Source organism: Strix uralensis, chromosome 16, assembly GCF_047716275.1.
Source record: "Strix uralensis isolate ZFMK-TIS-50842 chromosome 16, bStrUra1, whole genome shotgun sequence".
NCBI classification, from domain to species: domain Eukaryota; kingdom Metazoa; phylum Chordata; class Aves; order Strigiformes; family Strigidae; genus Strix; species Strix uralensis.
In genome coordinates, this window is record NC_133987.1 from 8,114,376 (window position 1) to 8,140,976 (window position 26,601).

General features: G+C 36.8%; 1 protein-coding gene across 4 annotated transcripts in view; it reads right to left on the bottom strand.

Annotated features, from left to right (window-relative positions):
- SDK1 (sidekick cell adhesion molecule 1) overlaps positions 1–26,601 on the bottom strand; it is a 417,651-nt gene that overhangs the window by 201,428 nt on the left and 189,622 nt on the right. For all 4 annotated transcript variants that reach the window (XM_074886027.1, XM_074886028.1, XM_074886029.1 and 1 more), the window contains one exon: positions 12,631–12,764. In XM_074886027.1, coding sequence (XP_074742128.1) covers positions 12,631–12,764 — 134 coding nt within the window. The remainder of the gene's footprint in view (positions 1–12,630; positions 12,765–26,601) is intronic.

Below are 26,601 nucleotides of genomic sequence, written 5' to 3' on the forward strand. Positions count from 1 at the left end.
CTAGTTTTCAAAGGATCTCAGGCCCTCGAAGTTGCAACACGTCAAACCGATCATCTAAAAAAAAAAGTAATCTATATCCTTTCCAAAAAGCAAAGTGGCAACTGATAATCCAAATTCTAATAAGATGCTTTCAATTTTAAACAGCCTGCCACATTTACTGTGCTTATATTTTGTACAACACACTTCTTGAAGAGTTACAATTTACATGTCGTCTTGAGGGTGAAAAAACATAATATTGTCATATTCTAATTCATTGATTCTTTCAATAGAATAAATCCTCCTTTCTTTTAAAATTCCTCCTAACTTCTTGGGTACTGTCTATTTGCATTACAAGGTGGAATTTGTCTTTCCACAGTTAAAGGGAAGTGCTGAGCATCCGTTTAGACCACCTGTCCCTTAAAAACACACCTGCTGCATTGACTAGCAATGAATCAATAATAAATGTTTGAGTATTTTTTTAGAATAGTTTTTTAAAACACTTGCATTGTACAAATGTTTTTGTCAAGGAGGTCATAGACCAGTTCCTAAGCCAATATGGTTAGAAATAAATGTTACTGTAGTGGAATAAGCAGAATTTTCTATCAAATTTACCAAGGAAATATCTGTAAGTGAAATAATATTAATTTAGATGAAGAATCAATATGCAACAAAACTGCTAACATTACAGTGACCACAAAATTCAGGTAAGCAGAAATCTTGTCTGAAGGGGAAAAGAGTTCCTCAAATAATACCTGTCACACTAAAGGTAATAAACAATAATTGCAAAACACATTTATATAAATCTTCACAATAGATCCAACAGTGTTTTACAGTTTAAGAGCAGATTAGATAGGTCAGCATGAAGTTCAAGATCAATACGATAATAATACGTTGAAGTATAAGCAACCATACAAAATTCTTCTCATTTGAAAGCATGAAATTGGTCTGAAAGTGATGAGTCTATAATCACAATAAGCACAAAAACCCAAACCCTCAGGCTCTAAGTTCACAAGCTACTTAGACCTATGTGAACGCTCCCTGCACTTGTATTAAAATATACATTTAAGTAAGCAGGGCTCAAAATGAAGACATCTCTTTTTCAGTTTTCTCTACCTTTGTTTGCACCTCAAGTTTCCATTTTAAATTATGGAACAAAATGAACCTTAGATTTTTCAGCTAAAAAGATTCCCATATACCTTTGCTTTGTGAGATAAAGTTCACCAGATGAATTTACAGAGCCACAGAATCATCTAGGTTGGAAGAGACCTTGAAGATCATCTAGTCCAACCATTAACCTCACACTGACCCTTCTCAACTACACCATATCCCTAAGTGCTATTTAAGTTGCTCCACAGTAATTCTTGGCCTTGTTCCAGGGTGATGTGGAAAGAAACATTCGTCATCATCACTTACAATTGGAAAAGAACAGGAAGAGATCACTGTTAATGACACAGCATCACATGGCAAAGGGGACTTGGCAGATCTATCACCGCTCAATGATGACAGTGGTGGACCTGGGATAACGTTCTATACATGAGAGGAGTGAGATGCAGTAAGTTCTCTGTGCAGAAGGATTTACAGTCTAAAAAGGCAGATATTTAGTTCCACCTCCTTCAATACAATAGGTCACTTGAACTGTTTTACTTCTTGGGGTTTTTTGGTTGGTTGATTTATTGGGGGGCGGGGGGGTTGGATGAGCATAGCATGCCTGCAAGATCCACTTTTTATGCATTTATCCTCAGCATATTCACTTTTCAGTTTCATAGGCCTTTTTAGCTAGCTTTTACAGACTTGATTTAATATTCATAATCACCTTGAAAAGGCCATCTGCAATTTTAATCACTCACTACCAATTACTTTCTTTAATAGCTATGACAGTATCACTCACCGTGATCTGATAAATCCACCAGGATAGCCAAAGGCAGCACTGGGTGTGCAGTTTCCTACCCAGCATTTGCAGAGATAGAACACTGCTGGCTTTTTAAGCCTTCACTGTCTTTACCAAGTCAGGTTTATGAGCACATGGCTTTGCAGAGTGGATTGAAATACAGCCAACATGGAGTAAATAAGCAAGTTTTTCTTCTTATCCCTCCCCTTAGTGTGTAAGGAACAAGTGGGGAATAAAAAAAAAAAAAAATACAACCAGGCACAACTTTTCTTATCTTTCCTTCATGCACCACACTGTCCACTGCAGTATTTTCCCTACAAGCAACAGCAGTAAGGTACTTGTTCTCAGCTTGTAAACATATTTAACAACAAATATAGCTGGACAAAATTTAATAACAATTTTGCACAAACAGGGCCTTAGAGACTAGGCCAATGTGTGCACCTTCCTGGTTCCTGAATTCCTTCATTTTTGTCACAGAAAGCTTACAGTCCTTTAAAGATACACTATTTAAAAAATAAATTCTCCCAGATATAGGAGCTGTAACTTTGTTCCCACATTCCATAGCTAATATGATTTATCCACCATAAAGAGGCAGAGTTTTGGATTATGGATTATTTTTCAGGGGCTTAAAAGTGGAGACAATAGCCTGCACATGAAAAGAAATCAGCGTTTCTATCACCTTACAGCACAGTCTGTAGGGAAAGAAAACCCCAGAACTTGGATTACCCTGTTGTCTAACACCCCGCAGATGCAAATGACAATATGTGAAACTAAGTAGCACAAAAATGAAGGATAATGAACGTCCTGGATCAGCAATTTACAGCTCCCACAATACAACCAAGTGGACAAGAAATCAATGCAGCTTTTGCATACATCAGGTGAAGCGATCCAGGTTACAGTCAAGTTTGAATTTCTCTTCCTATTACAAATGGGATAGGAAGGTCCAGTTATTTGATATTACTTTAAAATTCATAGCAAATCTTAAAAAACATTTAGTATTGAGAGCCTTTGTAGATTTGGAGCAAAAACTGGTTAGCTGATAAAAAAACCAAACCTAGTTAGACAGTGGGTAAGTAACTTTCATCTTGTCTACTAAACAACAGTAACAATCAAATTAAATACGTTATTACAATCTGTCTACACAAAGAAGAATATTTAAAGTTTTACAGATGACCTTGAGTCTTGCATGTCCTGACTCTCCAATGCTTAGGTTGCAGTTATAATCACTGGGTTTTCATTTTTGTTCATACGCAGCCTATTGTCTGCGCTTTCGGAATTACTTAGACAAATCACGTCTCTCTGGCAGAACGATTACACAGACATGTGAGAGGTTTCTATCCTTACTCAATTTTCCTGTTCTGTGATGTATATTGAGAAGAAATTAAAAACATCTTTAATATGAAGAGCTTTAAAAATTATAACCCTCAAGCAACCATATGTTTGTGAAAGCTTGAAATGAAAATTAGTTTTTGTAAATATGCTGGGGGGGCAGTTGTGCCATGCAGACCTTTAGCATGGGTAATAATCTTTAGGATATATTTAGACTTTTTCAGTAACTGAGCAAGTGCAGAAACTATTCTATTAAACATCTGTTTTGAGCATATTTAATATTCCTTATGTATATTGTTTCTAAGACATTTCAAGCTTGCCTAATACAATGACAGTTTAAAGAACACCATCAAATTGTTCCTAAATTACTGATTTTCTAAATTTAAGAGCAAGTCTTCCTCATATGAATAAAAAACCCCCTACATGCTGCAAGTTTATCCAGTTCATAAGAAGCAAGATGGTCCTCACCATTTTCCTAAGCAAGAGCTTTGTATCTTTTTACCATCTTGTTCACAGACCAGCCAGGACAACCTGTCTCATTACAGAACAGTACAAAGCTGTCACAGCCATATATTACATTGATGTTTTTCTCTAAATGTGATTTTTTTTTCTTGAAATAGCATGTTTAAACCTCACTTCAGTAAGTTACAGATTCTTACTTTCTTGGTAAAAAGCACCTTCAGTATGGTTTAGCAACTTTAAATAAGTGAAAATTGTACTTTAGATACATCCAACGTGTAAAGAGGGGAAACGAAACAAAAGATTTCAAGCCAGCTACTTAAAATACTCCAGGAGTATGGCATGGCAGAATGGGACTCAGAGATCAAAAGGTAATGTTCAAAAGGGGTAAATTGATATGCAAGTCTCCAGTAGCTATTCCTGTTAAAGCTTCAGAATTATGATACTTACATAAACTGAAATGCAAAGCCCTTTACAAATGCCTACAAATCACTACACTTCTGTCTCCTCTGGAAGTTTTTAGAAAGTGCAATATCTCTTGGGTGTACATAACAACAAAGAAATAAACAGTTCTAGAGAAGAGATTGTTTGCCAGTCTTACAGTCCCAGGAAGTGGCCAACACTGAATGTTGCTTGACTTATATCTTCTGAGTTTTATGATTTCTATTACTGCTATCATATTATATACTAGATATTAATTTTTGTACATATTAATCATCTTTTCAAAAATCCCAAAGTACTTATCTTGCAAGTATGGACAGGAACTACTACTCATACCAACACTTAGAACTAATCGTGAGTACAAACAAGAATGAGAAAATTGGTTCACTTTTCACTGCAATTAAATAGAAAAGAGAAACTCAAAAGAAATATTTTCATGGTAGAATGCAGTTAAGTTGGAATTGGTCTACACTATCAATTTTACCATTTTTGCCCATGAAAGATGATTTAATCTTGAGTAACCAACATAATCGTTTTATGCCTGATCAAAACAATGCTTATTTCAGCAGCTTCCTTTCATCTTATTCCACACTAGAGTATTAGTACAAAAAAAAAACCCCACCCTGGTCAAAATGGTACCACCTTTGCAAATTCTGAGTATTATTTTTAAAAAATTGTAGGTGAATCGGTGAGATTGAAGAGTCTAGCTGTTGAACTATCAATACTTTTCTGTCAAGAAAAGTTTTCTGGCATTTCTCTTATGCTGGTCTTCCAACAAATCATCACAGTTTGTTCAAGATGGCATTTTCCTGGATGGCATGTATAATTGATGTATGTCACATTTTATAAAATGATTGCAAGGTAAATTCAATTTTCTCTTTTCCTTGTTTGTGTCCTCTAAGAATCTCTTATCTCCACATATCAATTACAGAGCAGTGACAGAGATAGGATACAAATCACTCCAATAAATGTAATAGCAAAAGTGATTAGAGATAGGGAGAGATTAATTGCATGTGTCAGATATAAATAAAGGGTTTAGGAGACAACCCAGGATTTTGAGAGAGCATATGTGTGTACTGCAGATCTCTTACAGACACAAAACCCCAAACCTTATAAACAGGCAAGCATAACAAGAAGCTATGTAAAAATAAGTTAGATTATAGAAACTTTAGCAATTTCCATTTTTCAGAGCAGTGTGCATAACGCCTGTACATACGCTGGAGGAACACACACTCAGCTCGGGTGCATTTCCCTAGCTTCACCAGCTAGCCATGAGTCCCCACAACAGTAGGAATGTATCGTTGCATTTGGGAGAACAATAAGGAACTATTCTTTCCATAAACCATGTATTTAAAGCTTTATTACATTTGTTGATGCAACATGATGAAAACTAAGTGACAGATATTTAAATATGTTTTGTGCTGATTTTAGCTTCTCTTCAATGGTAAGATTGAGAAAATCTTACATAAATTTTATTATCTTACCATTGCAAAAACTACTAGCAGAGTAGTTGCCTGGGACAGAGGTTGCAGCAGATGCAAAAGTGCACCATGTGTGGCAATAACCATTGTCAAAAACAGTCCAGAGAAAGAAGAAATTGAAGACCAAGCAATATTTCTGCTATTTATCAGAAAAAGCCTTTGACAGAATATTTGGGTAAAGCCAAAGAAAAGCTCAAGATGCCACAGAGGTTTCTTGGCTCATCTTTATTATTCCTGCAGTTTAGCAATCTATCATTTTAACTACAGCTTTCCCTCTATATCACTACATTTAAGAGTGAGGAAAGTTTTCCTTTAAGGAGAAAAAAAGGTAGAGAACTATGGAAAAGATCTAACTGAATCTTTAAAGAAAAAAAAGAAATTTGGAGTCCAAGAATGCTGATAAATCCTGATCATCATCTGTTATTTTTTTGTAATGCATATAAAATTATACTACACTTCAATACAGTATCCCTTTTGCAGTAAGTAGATAATAGAATAAACCACTGAGAATATCAGTCTCCACTGAAACTCCTAGCTCTGAATAAAGCTTAAACTAACATTTATTCCAATATATCAAAACCAAATCTCATCAAACGCCAACACAATTTAGTCCTTTTTGTTATAGCTATAATTGTTACTAAAATGCATTTGATTTAAATATATATACACGTAGATCTCAAAAGCACAGTTAAGTTGTACTCAATCTATTCTCAAAATAATAAGAAACAGAGATCCCCATTTAAAAATTTATGTCCTTTACTATCTGAGCAGATTGGAGCTACAACTGAAGAAAAAGCATTAAGAGGCACAGTATTTCACCAGAGTGTTCAAGATGGCATTTACACAGAGGTAATTTACACAGAGGTAAATCCTTAAGGTTCACTTTTAAATCTGAACACTTCTACAGTCTCCTTCAAATTAACATTTTGGATAACAAAAGAATGTTAAGTGACCAAAGCGAAAGGCACACATTTCCACATGAAACCGCACGTGACAAACACTGGGGTCTCCTTCCTGGAAGTTCAGCTACACAAAGAGAAAGTAAAACTTCTGTAGAAAATGGGAAAGGAAAGAAATGTCATTATTTCAAAGAGCGACTTAAAGCCAGTGCACAGAAGGCTGAGCTGTGCTACACTGGACTTGCCCAGTATTTGGTTAGAACCTCAGGTAATCGTGTACAATCACGGCACAGAAACGCAATTTCATTTCATCCCACATTCCTTCTCCTTCCACCACCAAAAGAAAAAAAAAAAAGCATCATTGAAGCACTAATTTCACCTCAACAGCACAGACCTAAAGAGGTTAAGCAAAGTATATTCCCTTGGCATGAACTAAAAACAGTTTGACAAGTCTACAGAGCTTGCGTGAATTTGACCTCAGAATAGAAATATCTATTCCCTGGCGGTGCCAGCCCATTCTTTTTCTTTTTTCCTGTCTACACCTGAAAGCTGGAACTAGCTATGAAAAATTCATGCAGCAGTATGTTTCAAACATATCCATGAAGGATCTTCAACATCTGCTGACTTGAACAAACCTTGATGGTTAATATGAAAAATTATGTTAGTGAAATGCTCTCTTCCAGAGAGAAAAATGTCTGCTCAGAATCTTCTGAAAACTTATCTTCTTAACAAACCTGGCAGAAGGATGTCAAAAGTAATATTCTACCAAATACATGGACAGGTAATATGGCATTTTCCCCCCCATTTTGTTTCCTAACAATGTAAAAAATATTTCATTTTTACAGACACTGAAAGTGACCTGAACATCTTGTGCTATCGTGAGAACCTTTCTTTATAACAGAAGACAAAAACTTTCAGTGCAAAAATCAGTACCCTGCGGATCTGAAATGAGACTCTTCACTTCTGTAAAATTTATGTTGCGATACATTAAATTGAAGAACAAAATAGGCACCGACCAGAGACAAACAGGGTCTATTTAGCCTCATGTTAACGTCTGCCGTAATGGAATAAAATTCTTCTTGTTGCAAGTGGAAGCTGGGCAGAACAACATGACACCCTCGTATTTTAAATTAATTGCAATGCAACCAAGCCAGGAGTTTAATTTTCAGTCCCCAACTTTTTTTTTTTCTTTTTATTATTTTTTTTTAAGCATTGCCAGTGCTCAAGGGAAAAATTTATCTTTGTTAAATGATAATTGGCTTTATTATCTTTGACTCTTCAGAAATGCTGGCTGGCAAGGTTTTTAAAATTTTCATCAATCTTGTTTTCTGTTTATACAAAGCCTGCATCAGAAAAAGACGTCAGTCTGCAGAACACTCTGTATCTCCTGGTGTTATGAATAGGTCTTGAGACTATCTAATTTACTAATAAATCTACTGAAGCGACATGCATCTCAATATTTCACTGCTTAACAAGAAGGTCCAGAAGCAAGGCCCTGAATTGCAGTTCCAGATGATTAGTGCTGCAAAACCAATTGAAGCAGGAGTATCTAAGCTGTCAGAACAGCTTACACATACCCACCTTTTGCAAACTTGCCATTTAAATCATTTATTGGGGGACACGTTCTCAAATTTTTCATAAAATATTTCAACTAAATTCTGAAATAGCAGTGCATACTGTTAAAAGTTTCTAAGACTGGACCAACACAGCTCACAGCTACAGCATTGCATTTAAGTTAACAATAGAAAAATCTCAGTAGGGCTTTTTAAACTTCTGAAGTGGCACCAGAGTCTTGCCACATCATCACGTAATAAAGTAACAAGGACACCCATTGCATACATTGTGGTAAATATCTCAGCCAGCTCTTTACAGTAATAAAGAGCTCCCTATAATCATTTTTTCCCCTCAAAGAAACCCCCTACTTCTTAAACTCCTGACTTATATACTACAAATCCTTACAGTTTCCTTAAAAAGCTCTTAACACCCCTGCTCCCCCTTTCCCCCCAAAACACCTTCATGCATAAATGCTGCAAACTACAGCAAAGTACCATGTATGAGTCTTTTTTTTTTTTTTTTTTTTTTTTTAAGTTCCATACTACAACCATAAGAGGTTTGTTGCACTTTCAGAGAAATTTAGGTGGAACACATAGTATGGCCTTACTTTTATGATCCCCTCGATCTTTAAGCGTCCTGCCAACACTGGTAAGATCACAAGCATGTCACTTCATCCCCCCTGACAAACCAGAGTCTTTAGGAGGAGAACTGACCATCTGTGCTGTGATGTGTCTGTCTGTGGGAGAACAGGTATGAAACAGGCATGTATAGATAGAAACAGGAAAGAACATTAAAGATTTCCCAATTGTTTTTAATTGAAAACTAGTATTTACATCTAAGAAGCTTGCAACAGCTCAGTGACAGATTAATTCTCACACCCTCTGGTCAAGTTAGGAAGTTCCAGCAAAGGAGTTAATACTGAAATCCTTGAAAACAGTACTAGTGAAATTTCAACAGGGAATAAGTGATGTATTTGAGTCAAAAAGCAAACTGAGTTTTGTTACTACTTCTGTTGCCAGACTCTTGACTTTCAGACTTACCAATTTTCCTAGCCAAAATTTTGTGTTATTTACATGAAAGCTGGGACATATGGTTAAAAAAAAAAAAAGCAGCAGCCAAGATTTTCATTAGCTTAGTATACAGTTCAACTGATTTGAAGACATTTTAAATTTAGGACATCTCATACTAATTTCAGATGTGACATTATTCCCCCAATATGCTGCCTTTTGGACATCATTTTTATTTCACCGGAGCCTGTCATCTCAGGAATGATGTAATCCTCTTGCAATCAGTGGGAACCTGTCCACTTGAAAGAAAAGACCATTGTTTTTAAACATAGCTGGACTGGACCTCATGCTGTGAACTTAAGTGTTTTGGTGACCTAGACTTTCAAATCCAGACACGTGGTTTTAGAGGGCAGGCATGCAGAACACCAGTGTTTAACCAAGCTAGGGACTCAGCTGTTAAGGGAAAAATACTGCTCGGTATTTGGATCTTCTCATGGAGTGACCATATCTATTGGCTAATACATCTTTACTGCAAAGTGCATTTATGGAATGAACTGTCACACAGTAACGTGTACTTACTACACACTTGAAAGCCAGGCATTCTCATGCCTACATTTTCAATGTCTGACCAACCTCAGAATGTAGAGCAAAGCAAACCCAAACACAGCAGAAGCAAGGCTGACAAACTAGAAGGTTTTCTTCTGAAGCTGTTTTCCAGCTTCCATGCATTATGTTTGTCATCAGGGCAATGGGTGGATGGAAGACTTCATGCTGCTTGGGACTGAAGGAGCTATGGCTAGACTGAGAAGAAATAAAAGGTCGGAGCCCTACTAGAAAACTCATCACAATTAGAGCTTTTAGACTGGATTTTTGAAACATGTTCAACATGCTCCAGTCTTATTCAACATGTATAAAATATAGCTATTAATTGAAGGACAGTTTAGTATGTTTTCCGGATGTCGCTCAAATTCCATTTACTTCCAGCCACAATTCAAGGCTTTGACCTTCAATATAAGGCCCTATAACTCATCTTGCACTTACCTCAGGGCTATACCTTTCTCCTTCTGTCAGTCTTATATTTCAGATCAGAACAGGACCTCTTACAGCTTTCTCAGCTGTGAGACTGATTCTGCAAATGTGCTTTTCCTACAGGCTGGAGCAAGTCTGACACCGATATCCTTCAAGGAATAACAAGATATGCATATCCCACACATCTAACACTGCTCTCAGTGGATGACTGCCCTGAGAATTATCTACAGGTTTTTTTCCCCCTTTTGACCTCAATAGAAGTGGCAGTATGCATGCTGAGTCATGTAGCAAGGTTGTACTCAATAATTAATATATAATCTACTCACAGACAGATTGGATATTCCACTTTACTTGTGGTTTATTTGATTTTGATTAAACTGTTTTTCAATTTTATATATGTCCTAATGGAAAATGACAAGTGTCATCACTCAACATCTGATAAGATTCAGACAGTGGCAATTCAATGTGATATCTTCCATACCCGGATGTACCTTTAACAACCTGTTTCCAACCTCTTGCTGGAATTCTTTATTACTCTTCCAAAAGACACGATTTTTCTGCAACCATTTTCTGCATATTGCTTCAGGACTGTATTTTTTACCTAATTATTTTCTGTTACTGGACCAAAAAGGTTTATTCATTTCTATCTAATGTATCATATGTGTTTCTTCCTCAGATCAAAGTTCAGAATGACCACATTAATCTCATTTACTTTACAGACACTGTAATACCTTGTGGCCAGTGTCTTTCTTCAATGCATGCATAGCATTAATAATCCTGGATATCAAGATGATAATTTAAAAACCTCATTGGCCAACATTAATTTTAACAAGCAAACCCATTTTTGGCTTTCCACCTTGCCTCATTCTTCATTTACTTTTATCCATTTAATCTTCCTTATTTTTCAGATTCCACATAGACTTTGTATTCATGGTATCAAGCCATTATGCGTTTTGAAGTGTTTTCTTTTCCATATGCCCGTATTACCTTCTGCTTTGTATAGCACTTCTTATGCATGCATGATCACAGACTATTTCTAGCATTAATTAAGATATGAAATTAAAGGGGGAAGTACATTATTGGTCACATAATACAAACAATACAAATTTGCTTTAAGAATGAAATTACTAAAGTGTTAGCAAACCTCTTTATACTGTCAGAAATAATAATGTTTACAATTTACATGCCACAGTACAGCCAGAATTCAAACTGGATTTGGAATATTATTTCCACTTCAGAAAGATACATATAAAACCCCTGAGAAGTTCATTTAATTTATAAACATATCTGGGAAGAAAACACAGGTTTGTCTCTTCTGCTGTCTGTTACCATACAGCTTCTACCCTCAGCGATCCCTGATCCCAATAACAGGGCTTCCATCACTTATATAAGAACAGCTTTCCTTGAAATCTGATTAGGAATTTTAGCAGAAAAAAAAAAAATCATATTTTCTTAGAAATTAAATGTTTCACAGGAACATAATGTTTTTTATGAACTTCTGACAAAAAAGCATACTTCCAAAAGCAATTTACCAGATTTCCTGCCCAGAAACCAGACTCCCATCTTTTGCTATTATAAGAAAATGAGCCTTAGGGATTGTCTCAGATCTAATGGTATCCAAGATCAAGCGATCTTGGACATCTCATCATGCTGACTGCTCCAGAGCTGAGTCTTGCATCTTCTAGAACCCCAAAATGTCAGAGTAGCCCATCAGTAAAGCTTCTACCATCATCAACAATTTACCCCATCATATCTTCCTTGTCTCTACAATCCAAAATAGAAACCTCCACATTCACACAACAGACTAACATACCCCCTATCTCGCTGCTGCATTGAAAACATTTTTAGTAAATGCCCCTAGAAAAGAAGTCAAACTATTCTACATGTATAGAATATTAACTTCCCATACAAACACATTTACCAAGTGTTTTACAAGAGTTACACGTGCTTATTTTTGCTGAACGCACGTGTTAATGTATTTAGTGTGCAGTCATCTTTCTGACCCCATTGCTCTGCTGTTTTTCCCTCCCCTTCGCTGTAAAATCTACTCCTGGAATACGTCTGTAATGGTAGGTGTTAATACAATTTGCGCAATGTAAAATAATAAGTAATAACAGTGAAATGCATGTTCCCTGGGACTCTGTGATAACTCCAGGTAAAAATAATGCCACAGACTGGGAATAGACTCATTAATAAAACCGCACTCAGAAGAGTGACTTGTTTACTTACGCACAATGAAAAACAATACATTAAACTCCTGCATTAAAAAGAAATTATGATCACAACTTCACAACAAACAGCGAGGGATATCATCATGTACCTGCCTTGCACAAAATAAACCATCAGACAAAAGGCTTTGAGGGTGATTTGTCGAGGGCATATACTCTCTTAGGTCCCTCTTATTGCACAAGGAGTTCAATATGCTCCAAAACAAGCAGGGAAAGTTGACCTCCTTTAAAGGTCCAACCCTTCATTAGCAAAACTCTTTTTATTAGGGCAGACTCTTGTGAATACTGTCTGAAACCTCAGTACGACAGCAGGCTTTCTGGAATTTGGATACTTACTTGCTACGCTGAGATGAATTAATGGACTTGTCTTGTTCTCCCCATTCTTTTCATTGACTGCCTGGACATAGTACCCTCCTGCATCGGTCACTGATGTTGCAAGGATCACCAGCTGATTCTCCAGTGTGATGGCTCTATTTAGGAAAGAAAGAATTGTGTTGAAACCAGAAGAATGGTATCCACTAGGCAAAAACCATAAAACACTTCAGACTTGACAGACTGATACGATATTCATTGGTCATCTAAACCAAGATGTTGGGGAATCAAAACCAGCCTGATTTCAAACACATTCACAAGTAATACTCAAGATATTTGATGACTCTAGGCCTTTTCTCTGTTTAGATCACGTAAGATGTTTATGCTGACATGCAGAAAGCTACAACATATGAAACTAAAACAGTTTAAATGGCAATAAGAAGTTACACAAGAAATGGCAAATGACAACAAAGACCGATAGCCCGCAAACTGCATCATTATGGGTTGATGACAGTCCTGGCAAACATCAGTATGCAGCAAAGTCAGTTTTATTGAAAACCTTCTCAACAAGTGAAAGCTAGCTTATTAAAGACTGACAGTCAGGGAATAACAACACAGTTTAGTGGGGGGGAAAAAAAAAAAAAGTAAAAATCAAAGGTAGCAGAACCTCAGAAGGTAAACTTTCTGTATTTATGGCATCACTAATTATTGCAACATCACAGACAAGAACATCAGCAAGTTAGAGCCTAATTGATATACCCAGATGTTTTACGTGTAGATAGGGAGGGAAGAGTTGTCATATGATCTAAAGCAGGTAGGAAAACACAACCCTATAGTTAGCACAGGTGTAGGCCTGAAGGAGTCAGTAAATGTCACTGTATAACACAAGTCTATTCTTGCTTAGGGCTGCTAGATAACAAATGTCTCTATAAACTCCCTTCTAGGCAGCGTTACCCATTTGCACTGCAATAGGGTTGGTTACTTCACATTTTACATGTATTTGATGGTCTTTTCTTGACTGTACAAGATAAAGGTTTCATCTAGAGACAACATGTAAAAATTTAAGGGCTTAACCAAACAGGACACAGGAAGCTCAAAACCAGAGAAGAATAAAAGAACATGTAAAGTTCCAGAGAAAGCCTGTGGAGCAAAGAGCTGACACCAATGCAGACTGGGACAGGCACAAACTTGGAAATCTGAATGCAAGACTTGGAGCAAGAAACTCCTACCTTCACTTATATTACTTGATGAGAAGCCCCATTGAGTTCAGCTGTGCTATTAGTCATATCCTTGAGCATAAGGTTGAAACAACATATAAAATTATTATACTGGATGAAAGAAGTTCATACATCAATAGGCCTCAAAAAGAGTCAGTGCCAAGTCAAAGTATTCACACACTAATCAATCAATAATGAACACTCCTGCATTTCTTCCTCCTGTTTTGGCATGGTGTGGTTAACGTTAATAATTCACAACTATTTTGCTTTTGAAAAGCATTTAAAGCAATAGGGGAAATCACACATTCCTACTGTAGCATACTAGCTTTTATACATAGGAGGGAGCATAGAAAATTACAGTGAGAACATAGCAGTGTTCATAGGCTGTGTGTATTTTATTCATATCACTTCAATTTCCTAATGCGGATACAAAGAACACTGAAATTCTATAAAGCTATCTATCAGTAGATACCAATATATAAAAAGCTCTTGAAAAATATATAAGGCTATATTTTCAGTTCTGATATCAGTCATCACACATAAGTTAAAGATCCTGTTTACATTATCTTTATTGACAGGGTTTTTATAATGAAAATTACTAAAAAAAAAATCGCAGTATGATTTTTTGCTTTATTCAATGAACCTGTACTAGCTTAATTGACTTAGAAAATTCATCAAAGAAACTGTGATAGATTTACAGAGTGCAGATATAAAACGCAATTAATATCACATTTGATAAAGCAAATAAAGATAAAATTCCAAAGAAGCGCTAATAATTGAATATTAAAAGACAATGACATTTACATTCATTTCTACTTTAGTTCTGAAGAAAGCAGCATTAGAAAATTCTTTGAGAATACTGAAATGTACTTCAGACTGCTTTGAAGCCAGCTGCCACTGCACCCGAAGTTTTAAAGGTGATCCTTGAATACTGGCAAGATGCACGCTGTTACTATCTGTATTAAATGGGCAGGAAATTTTCACATTTAAACCATTATACTTATTATATACTGATCAAGAGCAAAGGGAATTAAAATTTATTAAGAAAATTGTTCAAAATGAAGGTTTTTTAAATTACAATACACAAATATTTATTAGAGCATGAGAAAAATGTAACATTTGTGAGTCAAAAGTAAGTTTTAAAAATTAAATGAACATAAGCATATTTGAACCAAAGGAGATCAGTGCTGAAGGGCTAAGCATTATAAATTACATGTTCAAAATAATGCAAGAAGTTTGATATTCATTTGTATAAAAAAAAGAATTAGAAGATGAAGAAACTACTGAAGACAACTCTTTGGAGTCATCAATTACATAGTCAAATTAATGTTAAATTAAAAAACCCCAAATGAGTTATTGATATCTTAATAGTTTTGTGATAAATAGAATGTTTCAATTTCATTAACTGAAGACAGGTATAGAGCAAGACACGAGCCTTCACAGGCTGCAGACTCTGGGACTTTTATTTAGATCAAGCATGAGCTCTGTGCATCAAGAAAATCAATTAGTCAAATTTTAAGGACTCATTAACTCCAGTGTTTCTAAACCATCTGAAGATTCACACCCCAGCCCTTACCAGGCCTGCAGCCACTTTTTGGACAACAGCTGCAGAGAGCACCCCAAAAGTGACTTAAAACATTTTCCTGGGTTTATTGATGTTTCCATTGTCTAACTTTTAAATTATGACAGCACCACTCCAACGTTCCAAGGGAAATCTGATTCCTCGCTGCTCAGTTTACCAGCATATTTGAGCAAGACGACTGCAGCAGATGGAGTGGACCTGTCAGTAATTCATACGCAGCACAGAATTCATGAAAAATATAAATACTGCTTTTTTAAAGCAATATCAAACTTAATCTAACATTTTCAAGACAGGAGCAACCAGCAAGTAAACTAAGCAGACCGATCCTTCAGGATTCCTTAAGCATAGGGAAAGGAGCATTTTAAACCATTCATTTTAATAGAAGAATTTTTAAAGTTTCTCCGGAGCTCAGTGGAAGCCTGTAGGGAACAGCAGCCAATATACAAACAGCAACGTACACGTCTGCGAGTAGTAAGCAGTTATAACGGTGGGTTCAGTATTACGATGTCCTACAAGCATTTCAGTGATACCTTTACTACAAAAGTAGCCAGAAACTAGAACAGAGTGATCTAAAAGCAAAGGGGAGTTGGGCCTTTGAAACTACAAAGTATGTTTATGACACACTGCCTAACCAAAGACTATGGTCTGAAAGGATGGGAAAAGGCAGCAATGATGGAGATAAACCATTTTATATACCCAGTTCTTCTAAGTATCTGAACATATAAACAGGCACCGAATGAGGTTTTCATCACTTCCATTTACTGCAGCCAGAATTTAGCACTTAGACATACTCTGGGATTTTTAATTGCGGTCTTCCAAATTGTCCAAATACTGTAAAAAAAATCTGGTGCAAATAATCTCTAAATTTGATCTAAAGCTTGTGGAAATTATTCTGTTAACATGAGTGGAACATGAATCAGGCCTTCAGAAGTAAAGATCATTTTCCAAGGGGATACCATTATTAAGGCACTTAAGACAAAGGTTTTGGAGTTAAATAATTTTTTTCTTGCACCGAAAATTGCATCATTTATTAAAATGCTGCAAATGAACTCTGCAGTATCTTAAATAGGTGGATTTCCATTAATAATGTTTATGTGAGCATACCAAAATCCACAAGTGGATAATTCCCAAAAGTTAGATATTGTTTAGGTTATTAGTCTACCAGATTACACAATAAATAGATAATACTGGGTTATAAAAACATCATAAAATGAAAATCACAGAGTAACCTGATTAGGCTTTCTCTTAGAAGGCTGCCATCTGCTTATGAACCAGCGTGCAATATTTTAGTACAAAGGCCTTCATAAAGCCTCTTTTCCAATATTATCTCCAGCTAATATGAATATCAATCCCTCTTTACAAGATACTTTTTACTAGAAAACCTCCATTCCCCTTTTAAAAACTTCTGTTCACATTACACAGCAAGCACTGATCTTTCTCCATGAGCCAGACACCACACAGTAACAGTGATGTTAGTAGAAAAGGGAGCGATTATGGAGTAATAACAACCTAATTACCAAAACACTTCCCCCATGGATTTCCCCTTTTGGAAAAACACACAGATACACTGCAGTTAAAAACACAGCTGTTCAAGTGAAATCCTAACTCGGAGTAGCACATGCATGGCTTAAGAGAGTGAGCATTTCACCACCCACACGTCTTCCAATTCTGATGGCGAATTATTAATCAAAATTATTTAGATACATGTCTTCCACAAACAGTCCATGTTTTTCAGGACTCAGTCACAGAGCAAAATATTAACGTATGTGCTACACAGCAACACGTCCATAGCAACGAAGCACCAACAGCTGTGACTGGAGGCCAGTTTCACAAAATATTCTTCAGGTTCCAGATATATTGTTACTGCAAATCAACCATCTATTAATAAAAATTTTATACTTACACAGTCACTGAATATTAAGTATAACTACACAAATTAATGCATTGATTTTACAATCGATGCGAGTTTATACTATCGCTTCTTTAGCTATGCCGTGGCACAACACATGCTTCTGGGAAGTGGCTGTGATTTCTAGTTATGAATGCATTCCAAGGTTACAAGAATAACCAAGACAGTCCTAATTGCCAGGCAGAGGTTGAATATTATTGTGATATGAAGGAAGATTAGCTACTGACAGGTTTAGCAGACACATTTCCAGGAGGAAATTATAGAAGCGGCAGAATTTCCATGTTTTAAGCTTGGCTTCCCTATTCTCTAGCACTAGTTTTGGAGCTTGCAAGGTCTTAGATTAGTAAAGCTATAGATGTTATTCCCCACAGTTGTTCATGAACATATTACACAAAACCTGTTCTGTGTAAAGCGAGTGTAAGTCTGGAACAGAAGCGGATGGAAAACTGTACTTGACAAATCATCAGTGATCTGCTACCTGACTGGAAAGTTATATCAGGTAGAAAGCCACAGGGTCTGTCTTTGGCCTCATATTATTTAATATTTTCATTGGTGTTTGTTGACTGAATATAGATTTCACTTACTAAATCTGTAGATAAAGTCTCAAAGACTCTGGAAGACAGAATTAGAATTCCAAACGCAGAAGACCTGTTCAGGCATCTCCACAAGACTGAGGTTTGCAGTTCAACGAACAAGTTCAAATCACTGTATGTGAGAAGGAATAACTGACTACAAAACAGGCAAACATCACAACAGGGTGTGCAAACAGCAGTGCCATTGGAAAATTTAAGAAATAACCCTGTTTCTCACCCAGTTTGTCTTCCACTCAGTTTTGGCTATCAGATTTAAACATGTGGGCAAGTCAAAAAGAATCAAAAACACCCCATAAGCACACTAGAACCATCCAACCACCTTCACCATCCAACTCCAAAGAGTAATCTATAAAACGTGACATGCAGGAGAATACCCAAAGAAAAGTTGTCACAAGTATCTTCATATATGTATAGGACTGTTACAAAAAAGTATCTAGATTTAAGCAGAATCATCAAATATTGAGTCTTGTTATAAAAGTCTTAGCAGTTCGCCCTCGGAAAAGCTTATTTTTAGTCTTTGGAGATAGAGGCTCCCAGAAAGGATGCTCAGATGAATTATCCCAAATATATATTTAAAGTCATGCTCATATCAAGCAATTACTGGTCTAGAGATTAAAAAACCCACAAAACAAACCCCAAGATAATCACTACATAACTGATCATGAAAGAGATGTTTGCAGTGAGAGACAATTGCTACCAATCCAGAAGCAAGCAATTACAGTAACAAACTAAGAAATAATATTCATAAGTACACCACTTATGTTAAAATGTTCTTTTTCTCCCCCAGGTTTTCAGCAGCTTCAATTTTTATTTAATGCAACTTAATTATCACACAACTCTATTCCTTTTTGTCATTTTTTTTATTATTACATTTTAAGCCACAAGACAGTACAGCTGATGTAAGAACCTATGTGTGCGTAAGTCACAGCTCTTGGGTGTTACCTTACTGTACAATACTGATGGGTGCCTGGATGTGCTACTCCAGCAACAGCAGTTCTCAAACTAGAAGAAAATTCCAGACTTTCAAGATAAAATACACATCTCAGTTGACAACAGAAACCAAAGACTTGGAATAAAATAAGTCAATTTTCTCCAGTCACCTCTTCTTATAAAACTCTTACTGCATTCAAGATATTTGTAAACAGAGTACCTATTTTCTCCCTCTCCAGTTTATCATATAGTCAACACATTGACCTCCACTTGCGACATCACTATCTGTTGCTATGGACATAGCTAGCAACCACTGGAAAGAAGAATAGTGGAAATGTTTTAATGTAAATGGGTTATTTAAACAAAACATTGCAGTTAAAAAGTATCATAGGTTGTTGATCTACACAGCTGGCTGACTTCACTGATGGCAAGCACAAAGACTATTTGTAACCATTTGGGATTTTATAGTTCAATTTTCAGATACAGACAGACATGAATATTGCTCCACTTTTTATTTCTCCCGAATTGATTATTCAAGGTGCTGTGGGTTTTTTAAATGCTGATTTTTTTCCCCTTTCCTTCACTGTGAAAGGAAAACTTCTGTTATTAAATTATATCTTCACTTCTGATAAAACATGTAGGCATAGTGGTATGCGGTATAGTGGTTTGTAGTCAAGTATCAAATAACTTCCTGTTGAATATTGTATCTTCATCCCATTATTTCAGTAAGATATATACTACAGAATAAAACCAAATGTAAGGCATGACTGTGAACAGCACTAACTATAAAACAAATTAGCAGTGGTACAGCACTGTCACAGGGCAACGTACTGAAGAGATAATTGATTATACAACAATGACGAAGAAAACTTCAACCTCTTAACAGCATATTTAACAGATACATTTAGACATGCCGCAACTGTGCCTATTTAGATAGTGTTTATTCACATTCCTGGATCTGCCTCAGCACCATCTCTGCCATTTTATTCCCAATTCCACACATATCTCATTCAAACACATCTCCATTTTCACATAGGTGTAGCTGAGAACAAGATTTGGCACAGCTGTTGCTGTATAAATATACCTAGTCTCAGGGACTCAAAAAATCTGTCTCACAGCAAGCAAAGTATCCACAGTTTGGAAATAAAATTTCAAATCTCAGATGGGTCAATGCAAATTTCTTTCTAATACATTTGGTCAGTTTTCTCAGTTGAAACAAGTCCTTCTTCAGCAACTAAATACATGCACATGAGTATATCTAAAACTGATATACCGAGCATTGTCAGAAATCATCTGGCTATAATCATGAAATCTAATATTAGTGAAGATGAAACAGCCACACACATGTGGAAGACCTCAAGAGGACAGCAGCTGCAATGACTGTTTATTATCACATGAGCCAAAGGCTTTTTCTTCTAGTGCCAGAAAAATATATATACATCTTACAAACACCACATCCAAACTTACCCCCCTAGCCCTACAAGTGAGAAGGACAGTACCGAACTAGCTGCTCAATTGCTTTAGGTGACCTAAAATACAAGTATGTTGAAATAAATGGGAGGGTTTCAAGGGATAGGAAGATTTGTACAACCAGAACTTATTACACACTTGTTTTAAGGAGTAGTAGGGAATGTTATGCTCCAGAACTAATAGTCTAGTAGTCCATTAGCTTTTAGATGCATTATGTCTCCTTTAACAGTACCAAATCTTTAAACAAAGAGCATAGATATGGTAAAATGTAGCAAGTGACCCAAGCATCAACCTCTGCACTGCCAAAGAGCAGCAGTCCTGGGTAGCAATACAGCAATTTATTTAGAAAAGTTTTACTATGAAAAATAATTAAAGATTTAGTGGCCTGGATCAATAAAACAGCTAACATTAGCTATATACAGTACTGCAGTTTGCTGAGACACGTTTGTGTTACTGCTGCAAATTCATTGTACAGGGTTATTATACATAATCTTAGGTTTGCTGTCTACAACAAAATAAGGATTTTGTGTAGCTGCATCTGCTCACACACCATTAAGACATATACTATTGCTATGCAGCATGAATTGAGCACAGGCCCAGGAGCCATGTATATCCAGGTTTTGCCAGTGATGTGTAGCCTTAGGTGAGTTATTTAGCCTTTCAGTCTGTATGTTTTGCCAAGAGAGAAAAAGGATAATACATGTATGTATTTCTTTTTATGCTGAAAAATTTATCTAGAGGCTTAAATAGTTAATACCTCTAGCACTCGAAAGATGTAGAGGATTATGTAAGTACTAAATCTTAATACGCTTTACTTTCCCCCTTTGTGTTTCAGTTTGACTATCAGGCATTTTGTTACAACTGTAGGCAAAGCAACTTCTTGATTTCCAGTTTTTAACTGCTTTAACATCTCCTGAACTATACACACCGGGTAGATGAGCACTGCTTTCAAAACTCCAGTCTTCTAGTAACTCATGGTATCGCACCACTTCTTTCAGCAGAATCCCCTTATACTAAGTACAGATGCATTCAGTAACAAACACGTCTACCACAGACTCCACAAAACCCAGGTTATTATTGAAAACAATACAGAAGGAGAAATTTCAAGTCAGTCCATCACAGACTTCTTTGTTTTAGTGCCATTAACGCAAACATTTCAAAGCACTTCAAGCTAGTGACAATAAAACATAAAGAAAACACTGGTTAAAAAAAACCCACACAAATAAGCAGAACTTCAGCAGAAATTTAAAAGGAAGCAGCAACTCCCTATTTCTATCATAAATAGGCCACACAGTGGCATAAAAGAAAAGCTAGGCTGGATAATTCAACCATATGTTGAACATACATATGAAGCCAAATAGTGGAAACTTTGGAATACAAAGAAAACTGCGTAATATCACAGGAGCATTTTATGTTATGGCTTCTACCCAAAACAGAGCACAGTAAACAACTGGAAAATATTGCTCTATCAATAGCATTTTATCTATTCAGTTAGGCATACATTACTAGTCAAAAACAATACAAGCTGAAAATTTTTCAGAAAGAAAAGGAGAAATACCTCTTTCCAATAAATGAGGCAAACATACACAAAGCTGTTGTGTAGCAAAGCTACAGAATTCTAAACGGTGGAAAGCAAAGTTATGAGAGGATTTATGTAAGAAATTGAGAACATAAATGCAATTATATCTAAACCTAACCATTTGGTCATCCCTTTCCCAGGCAAAGTAATAACACATATATTAAAATCTATGCAACCTCCATGTGAACATTAACATCTTTTAAAATAAAGTGTCCTGGAAGATAGCCTTTAGACATTCAGAAGTATAGGTCCCTTTTGGGATCCATTTGTAAGTTATATTTGAAACCTGGTTACAGCCCTTGACTCCAAAACTCATAAAGAACACTTCAGTGGCCAACTAAAATGTAAATAATGCATGATTAAAGGAGCAACAGACCATATAGATTTTTTTTTGCTTTCAACTTGGGTAGTGTTGCCAAAACCAGGAAGACAGGTAACCTATCAACTCCATTTATTTTTAAATTACTTGAAATCAATACACGGGTGTGTTTGTATGACTTACTGCTTATTTGACTTCTGAGTCTAATGACACAAATTTCCTTGCAGTGGAGCAGTGACATATATTCAGGACTCCTGGTAGTAAAGCTTAAGGAAGTCAGAAGGCCAAAGCTTGTGTAGTAAATCTTGCCACTCCTCCGGTAGAATGACGGCAACTTCTACTTTAGAAATAGTCCCAGAGGTAACATAGAAGGCAAAGAACTTCAACCCCCTTCCCTCCGATACTGAAGCTATAAGCACCACACGTTCCCTCTAATGAAGAGCAATAGAGAATATGCATCTGAGAGACTGCCTTGCTTACATTTGTTGGATGATCCATAAACACTGTGCCTATTGAGCAGGCAAATGAAACCCTGAAGTGTCAGTAGATGCTGTTTGGTTTCTTTGATTTTATAGCTACAATATGCTTTGCAGAGCATTTTTATTTTCAGTGCTGAAGAAACACTCAGCTATGAGTTACGTGACAAAGAACTCACAAATCTTGCAAAATACGCATGCGTATTACCAGCCTAGCTTATGTTCCCGGGGTTGTGAACAGAATGCTCAATATCTTGCCAATGCAAGTAATTCTACATAATAGTTAGACCAGAACAGAAAACCTCTGATGCCCCCAAAGTCTTTGCTGCAATCTATCTTCACATATTTATCTCTTTACTTGCAGACATTTCTGCTGCAGAGGTTTTAGGGATTTGCTCCTGCAACGCAGCAAAATGTTGCTCCCTGCGATTCCCCTCATCTGGAGAAGAGGTGCTATTACTGAGTTAATGGACAGTGGACACAACAGTTCCATCACCTTCAGTTACTGACTCTTTTTATCCACTTCGCCCTGTAATGAGGATCTCTACTTGCTCACATTTACGTAACGGCAGCATCAGCTATCCCCTAATCCTGCAACACATTAAAATGGAAAGATAGATGCAGGAAAACATTAAAATGCCCTTATCACTTGGCTGCAGGGGTATAAACTTAAAATAGGAGATTGTTTTTCTGTTGAAAACAAATAAATACATTACTTAATTTTCTTCTTAAATAATACTTATGAGTGTTGAAAGGATGCCTTGATTATTACTGTAAAGATAAACAATGAAACATTCCATTATATCTTACCTAGGTTAGATAGAAACAAATTCAATTCCTTCCTGTACATGTTTTTCCCAGGTGCATTAACACACTTCTTTACATTCAAGAACCAACTTTTATTACAAGCCGAGTGTGTAGGGAACAGGGAGATAGGGAAAGAAAACAGAATGAACAGCATGCTGATGAGAAAGAAAAATACAACCCCGACAGCCAATCCCTTTAATTAGGTGGGCGTCTACATTTTTAACTTCCAAGTTCTTAATCCTGTTGTTACTGAACTCAGAAGATGGAAAATAGGAACAACTCTCAAATAAATCCTGCAGGCTACTTTGCTACAGGAAATATGAAAATTAACCTCTTATCTCCTAAAATGAAAATACGGTACAAAAGAATGACAAGAAAGGTTTGAATGAGAGTCACAGCAATAAGGCCAACAACAGCAACGTACAAACTTCGGAATGAAATCTTTTAACAGAGCTAACGTATAGGAGATACGGAACAAGACAGTCACATGGGATGGTTAGGTAGACTTCCTGTTTTCTTCCCATCTGTTCTTCACCCAAAAACTAAAACGTGTATTCGGTTACAATGCAGCCCTTCCTGAATCATGTAAAACAATCAGAAAAATTACCATCTGCAACAAGTCTTTTTAACTTAATAAAAAAGAAACAGAAAGACAGCTTCTAGCAGCTTTGTAACACTTAATAAGATAAATCCCCATTTTTTGATAAGAGTCTTTACACAAAGGACAGAAATAAGTTCACATAGTAGCCTCGTTTTGAGGCAGCAAAAGAATATTGTGCAAGTGCTTAATATTTAACACAGAAGCGGAACATATACCTGGTGATTGTAACTTCTCTTAAAGCAGAAGAATTCCACAGGAATGCAAGTTCACAGTTACTCAATACATATGAGTCTACACTTCAGCTCAATACACTTACTGCAAAGTTAGAGAGACCATTGGGAAAAAGAAAAAGTCATGGCATGGCTCATTTCTAATTGAGTACTTGTGTATGAGAACAAGCAGAAGAGAGGGCACACATCCACACTAAAACACACAGATCCGCATCCCAGGAGATGTGTCAGAGCTGCTTCTTGATTGATCCCTCTGTCAACTGAAGTACTGAGGTTCCTCCTTCAGCTCATTCAACAGCCTGAGTTTTTGAAGTAGATACTTTAAATTCTGTTCCCTAGTGCCTCAAATAAGCTAATAGTGCCTACATGAAGGTAGGGATTGTTATAATCACAGAATCAAGTTTTAAGACCTAACAATATTGCTCTACAGATAATTTCAGCGTTCCCAGTTTAGATGACTTCACCCAAAAGGTCGTGAATATAAACATGAACCTTTTCCTCCCTCTTTCTTTACTCTTCACTACAGAGTGGTAACTGAAAAGGAATATTTGAGAAGAGAATGCAAGTTACATCGCAAGAGCAGGAGAAGCACCAACAGCACTAACACCATCTCTGTGGTTTCCCTCCTAAAGCAGCAAAGGGACTGTCAATTTAAAGAAACTCCTCACTTCAATAGCGCAGGAAACAGAAGGGAAAAACTCTCCACCAAAATTGAACACTTTGGGAACAGAAATGTTTTTCTACATTCCTACTGCCGCTCAGAAGCGGAATCTCCAATGCCTCAAGGATACATCAAAATAATACTTGGTGGTAATCTCTATGGCAAGAACAACACTAATATAAAGCATTTTCCTAAGAAACACAATTCTCCTTTCCCCGTATAAAGCAGCCAGAGGCTTACTAGAGTTGTTGAGTCAACAGAAACCCTACTCTTCCATCTCGTCATCATTTTCTACTACACACGGTTCCAGCCCCTGACACAGTGGTGACTCTGTAAGCGCACAGCCCACACTGCTCAGTCTATGTTACATGTCCCAACCCTGAGACAGACTGCCAGTGAACTCACTTACGGGAGCCTCCAGCAATATGTAAAGGATAATGTTAAGATGACCTGTGAAGATGGATGAGCAAACCCCAGAGCTCTGAGTTTCAATGCTTTATTGCTTTAAACCATATTTCATCCCCTTAATGTATATTTAAAGCAGGTCCTTGGGACTGCTTTCAACCAAGAACGTACTTTAAGAAAAAACGAACATAAAACATTTGCTGAAACACAATTGTAATTCTACACGCTTAACATTTCCACAGTCCCATTATTTTCTGCAAACATTTACTTGTAGTACAAACAAATACAAAATTATGCATGCTCGCTGTTCAGCTGAAATTACCTGACAGGGTAACATGGTGCAGGGGCCAACCAGTCAGCATTAAAACAACAGCTGCTCTATTGCACCACACTGCAGAAGTACAAATGCAGTCTGCATTGCAAAGCAGCACCTGACACTAGGAAGACAAACATGCTATTTTGAGTAGCAGAACTAACAAGGCCTTTTCTCTCACAAGTTACATCTTATGCCCCTAAATCTTCCCAATATCACCATGACTAAAAAAAAAAAAAAATTTCAGACAGAACCCTTATCTTCTTTAACACTGACCCTACAACCCCACTAACCTCCTTTGCTACCTTCAGCCATAAAATACCCTGGAAGACTTTCCACTCTGCCTTTGATCCTCTCCGCAAGCAGCCCTCCTGTTTTCCAGCAGCCAGCCCAGACCCTCTGAGCTCTTGCTGCCTCCACCTCCTCCCACTGTGTGGCTGAGCAAGTGGCAGCACCTGCAGCTCATTTGGAGATAACTGCAAGCTGATGAACTCAGCTCAGCTCAGCTGAGCCCAGCTGGCAGCCGGCTTTCTAGCAGTGGGGTACCTCTTTGGGGCTTTTTCCTCTAACCCTGCATCTGATTCCCACAAAGATTGTGGGAACTTCTATTTGTACCCTCTGCTCAGTGGGGCTAATTTTGTCCCAAGGATTCAGAAAGATTTTGCAGAAAGAAACCAGAGGCAGATGTGGACAAACAGAACAAACAGTACTACATAAGCTTCAGTCTTTTAGGAGGAACCTTTGTAAAGATGTCCACACCATGCCAGATCCCATTTATTTCTTCATAGCTGTACTACAGTGCACAGCACTGCAATGAGTCCTGTGGATAATAATCTATATTTTAATGAAAAATTCCAGTGCTCCCATCATCTCAGAGCAGAAAGATCCAGAACTGAAATCCAT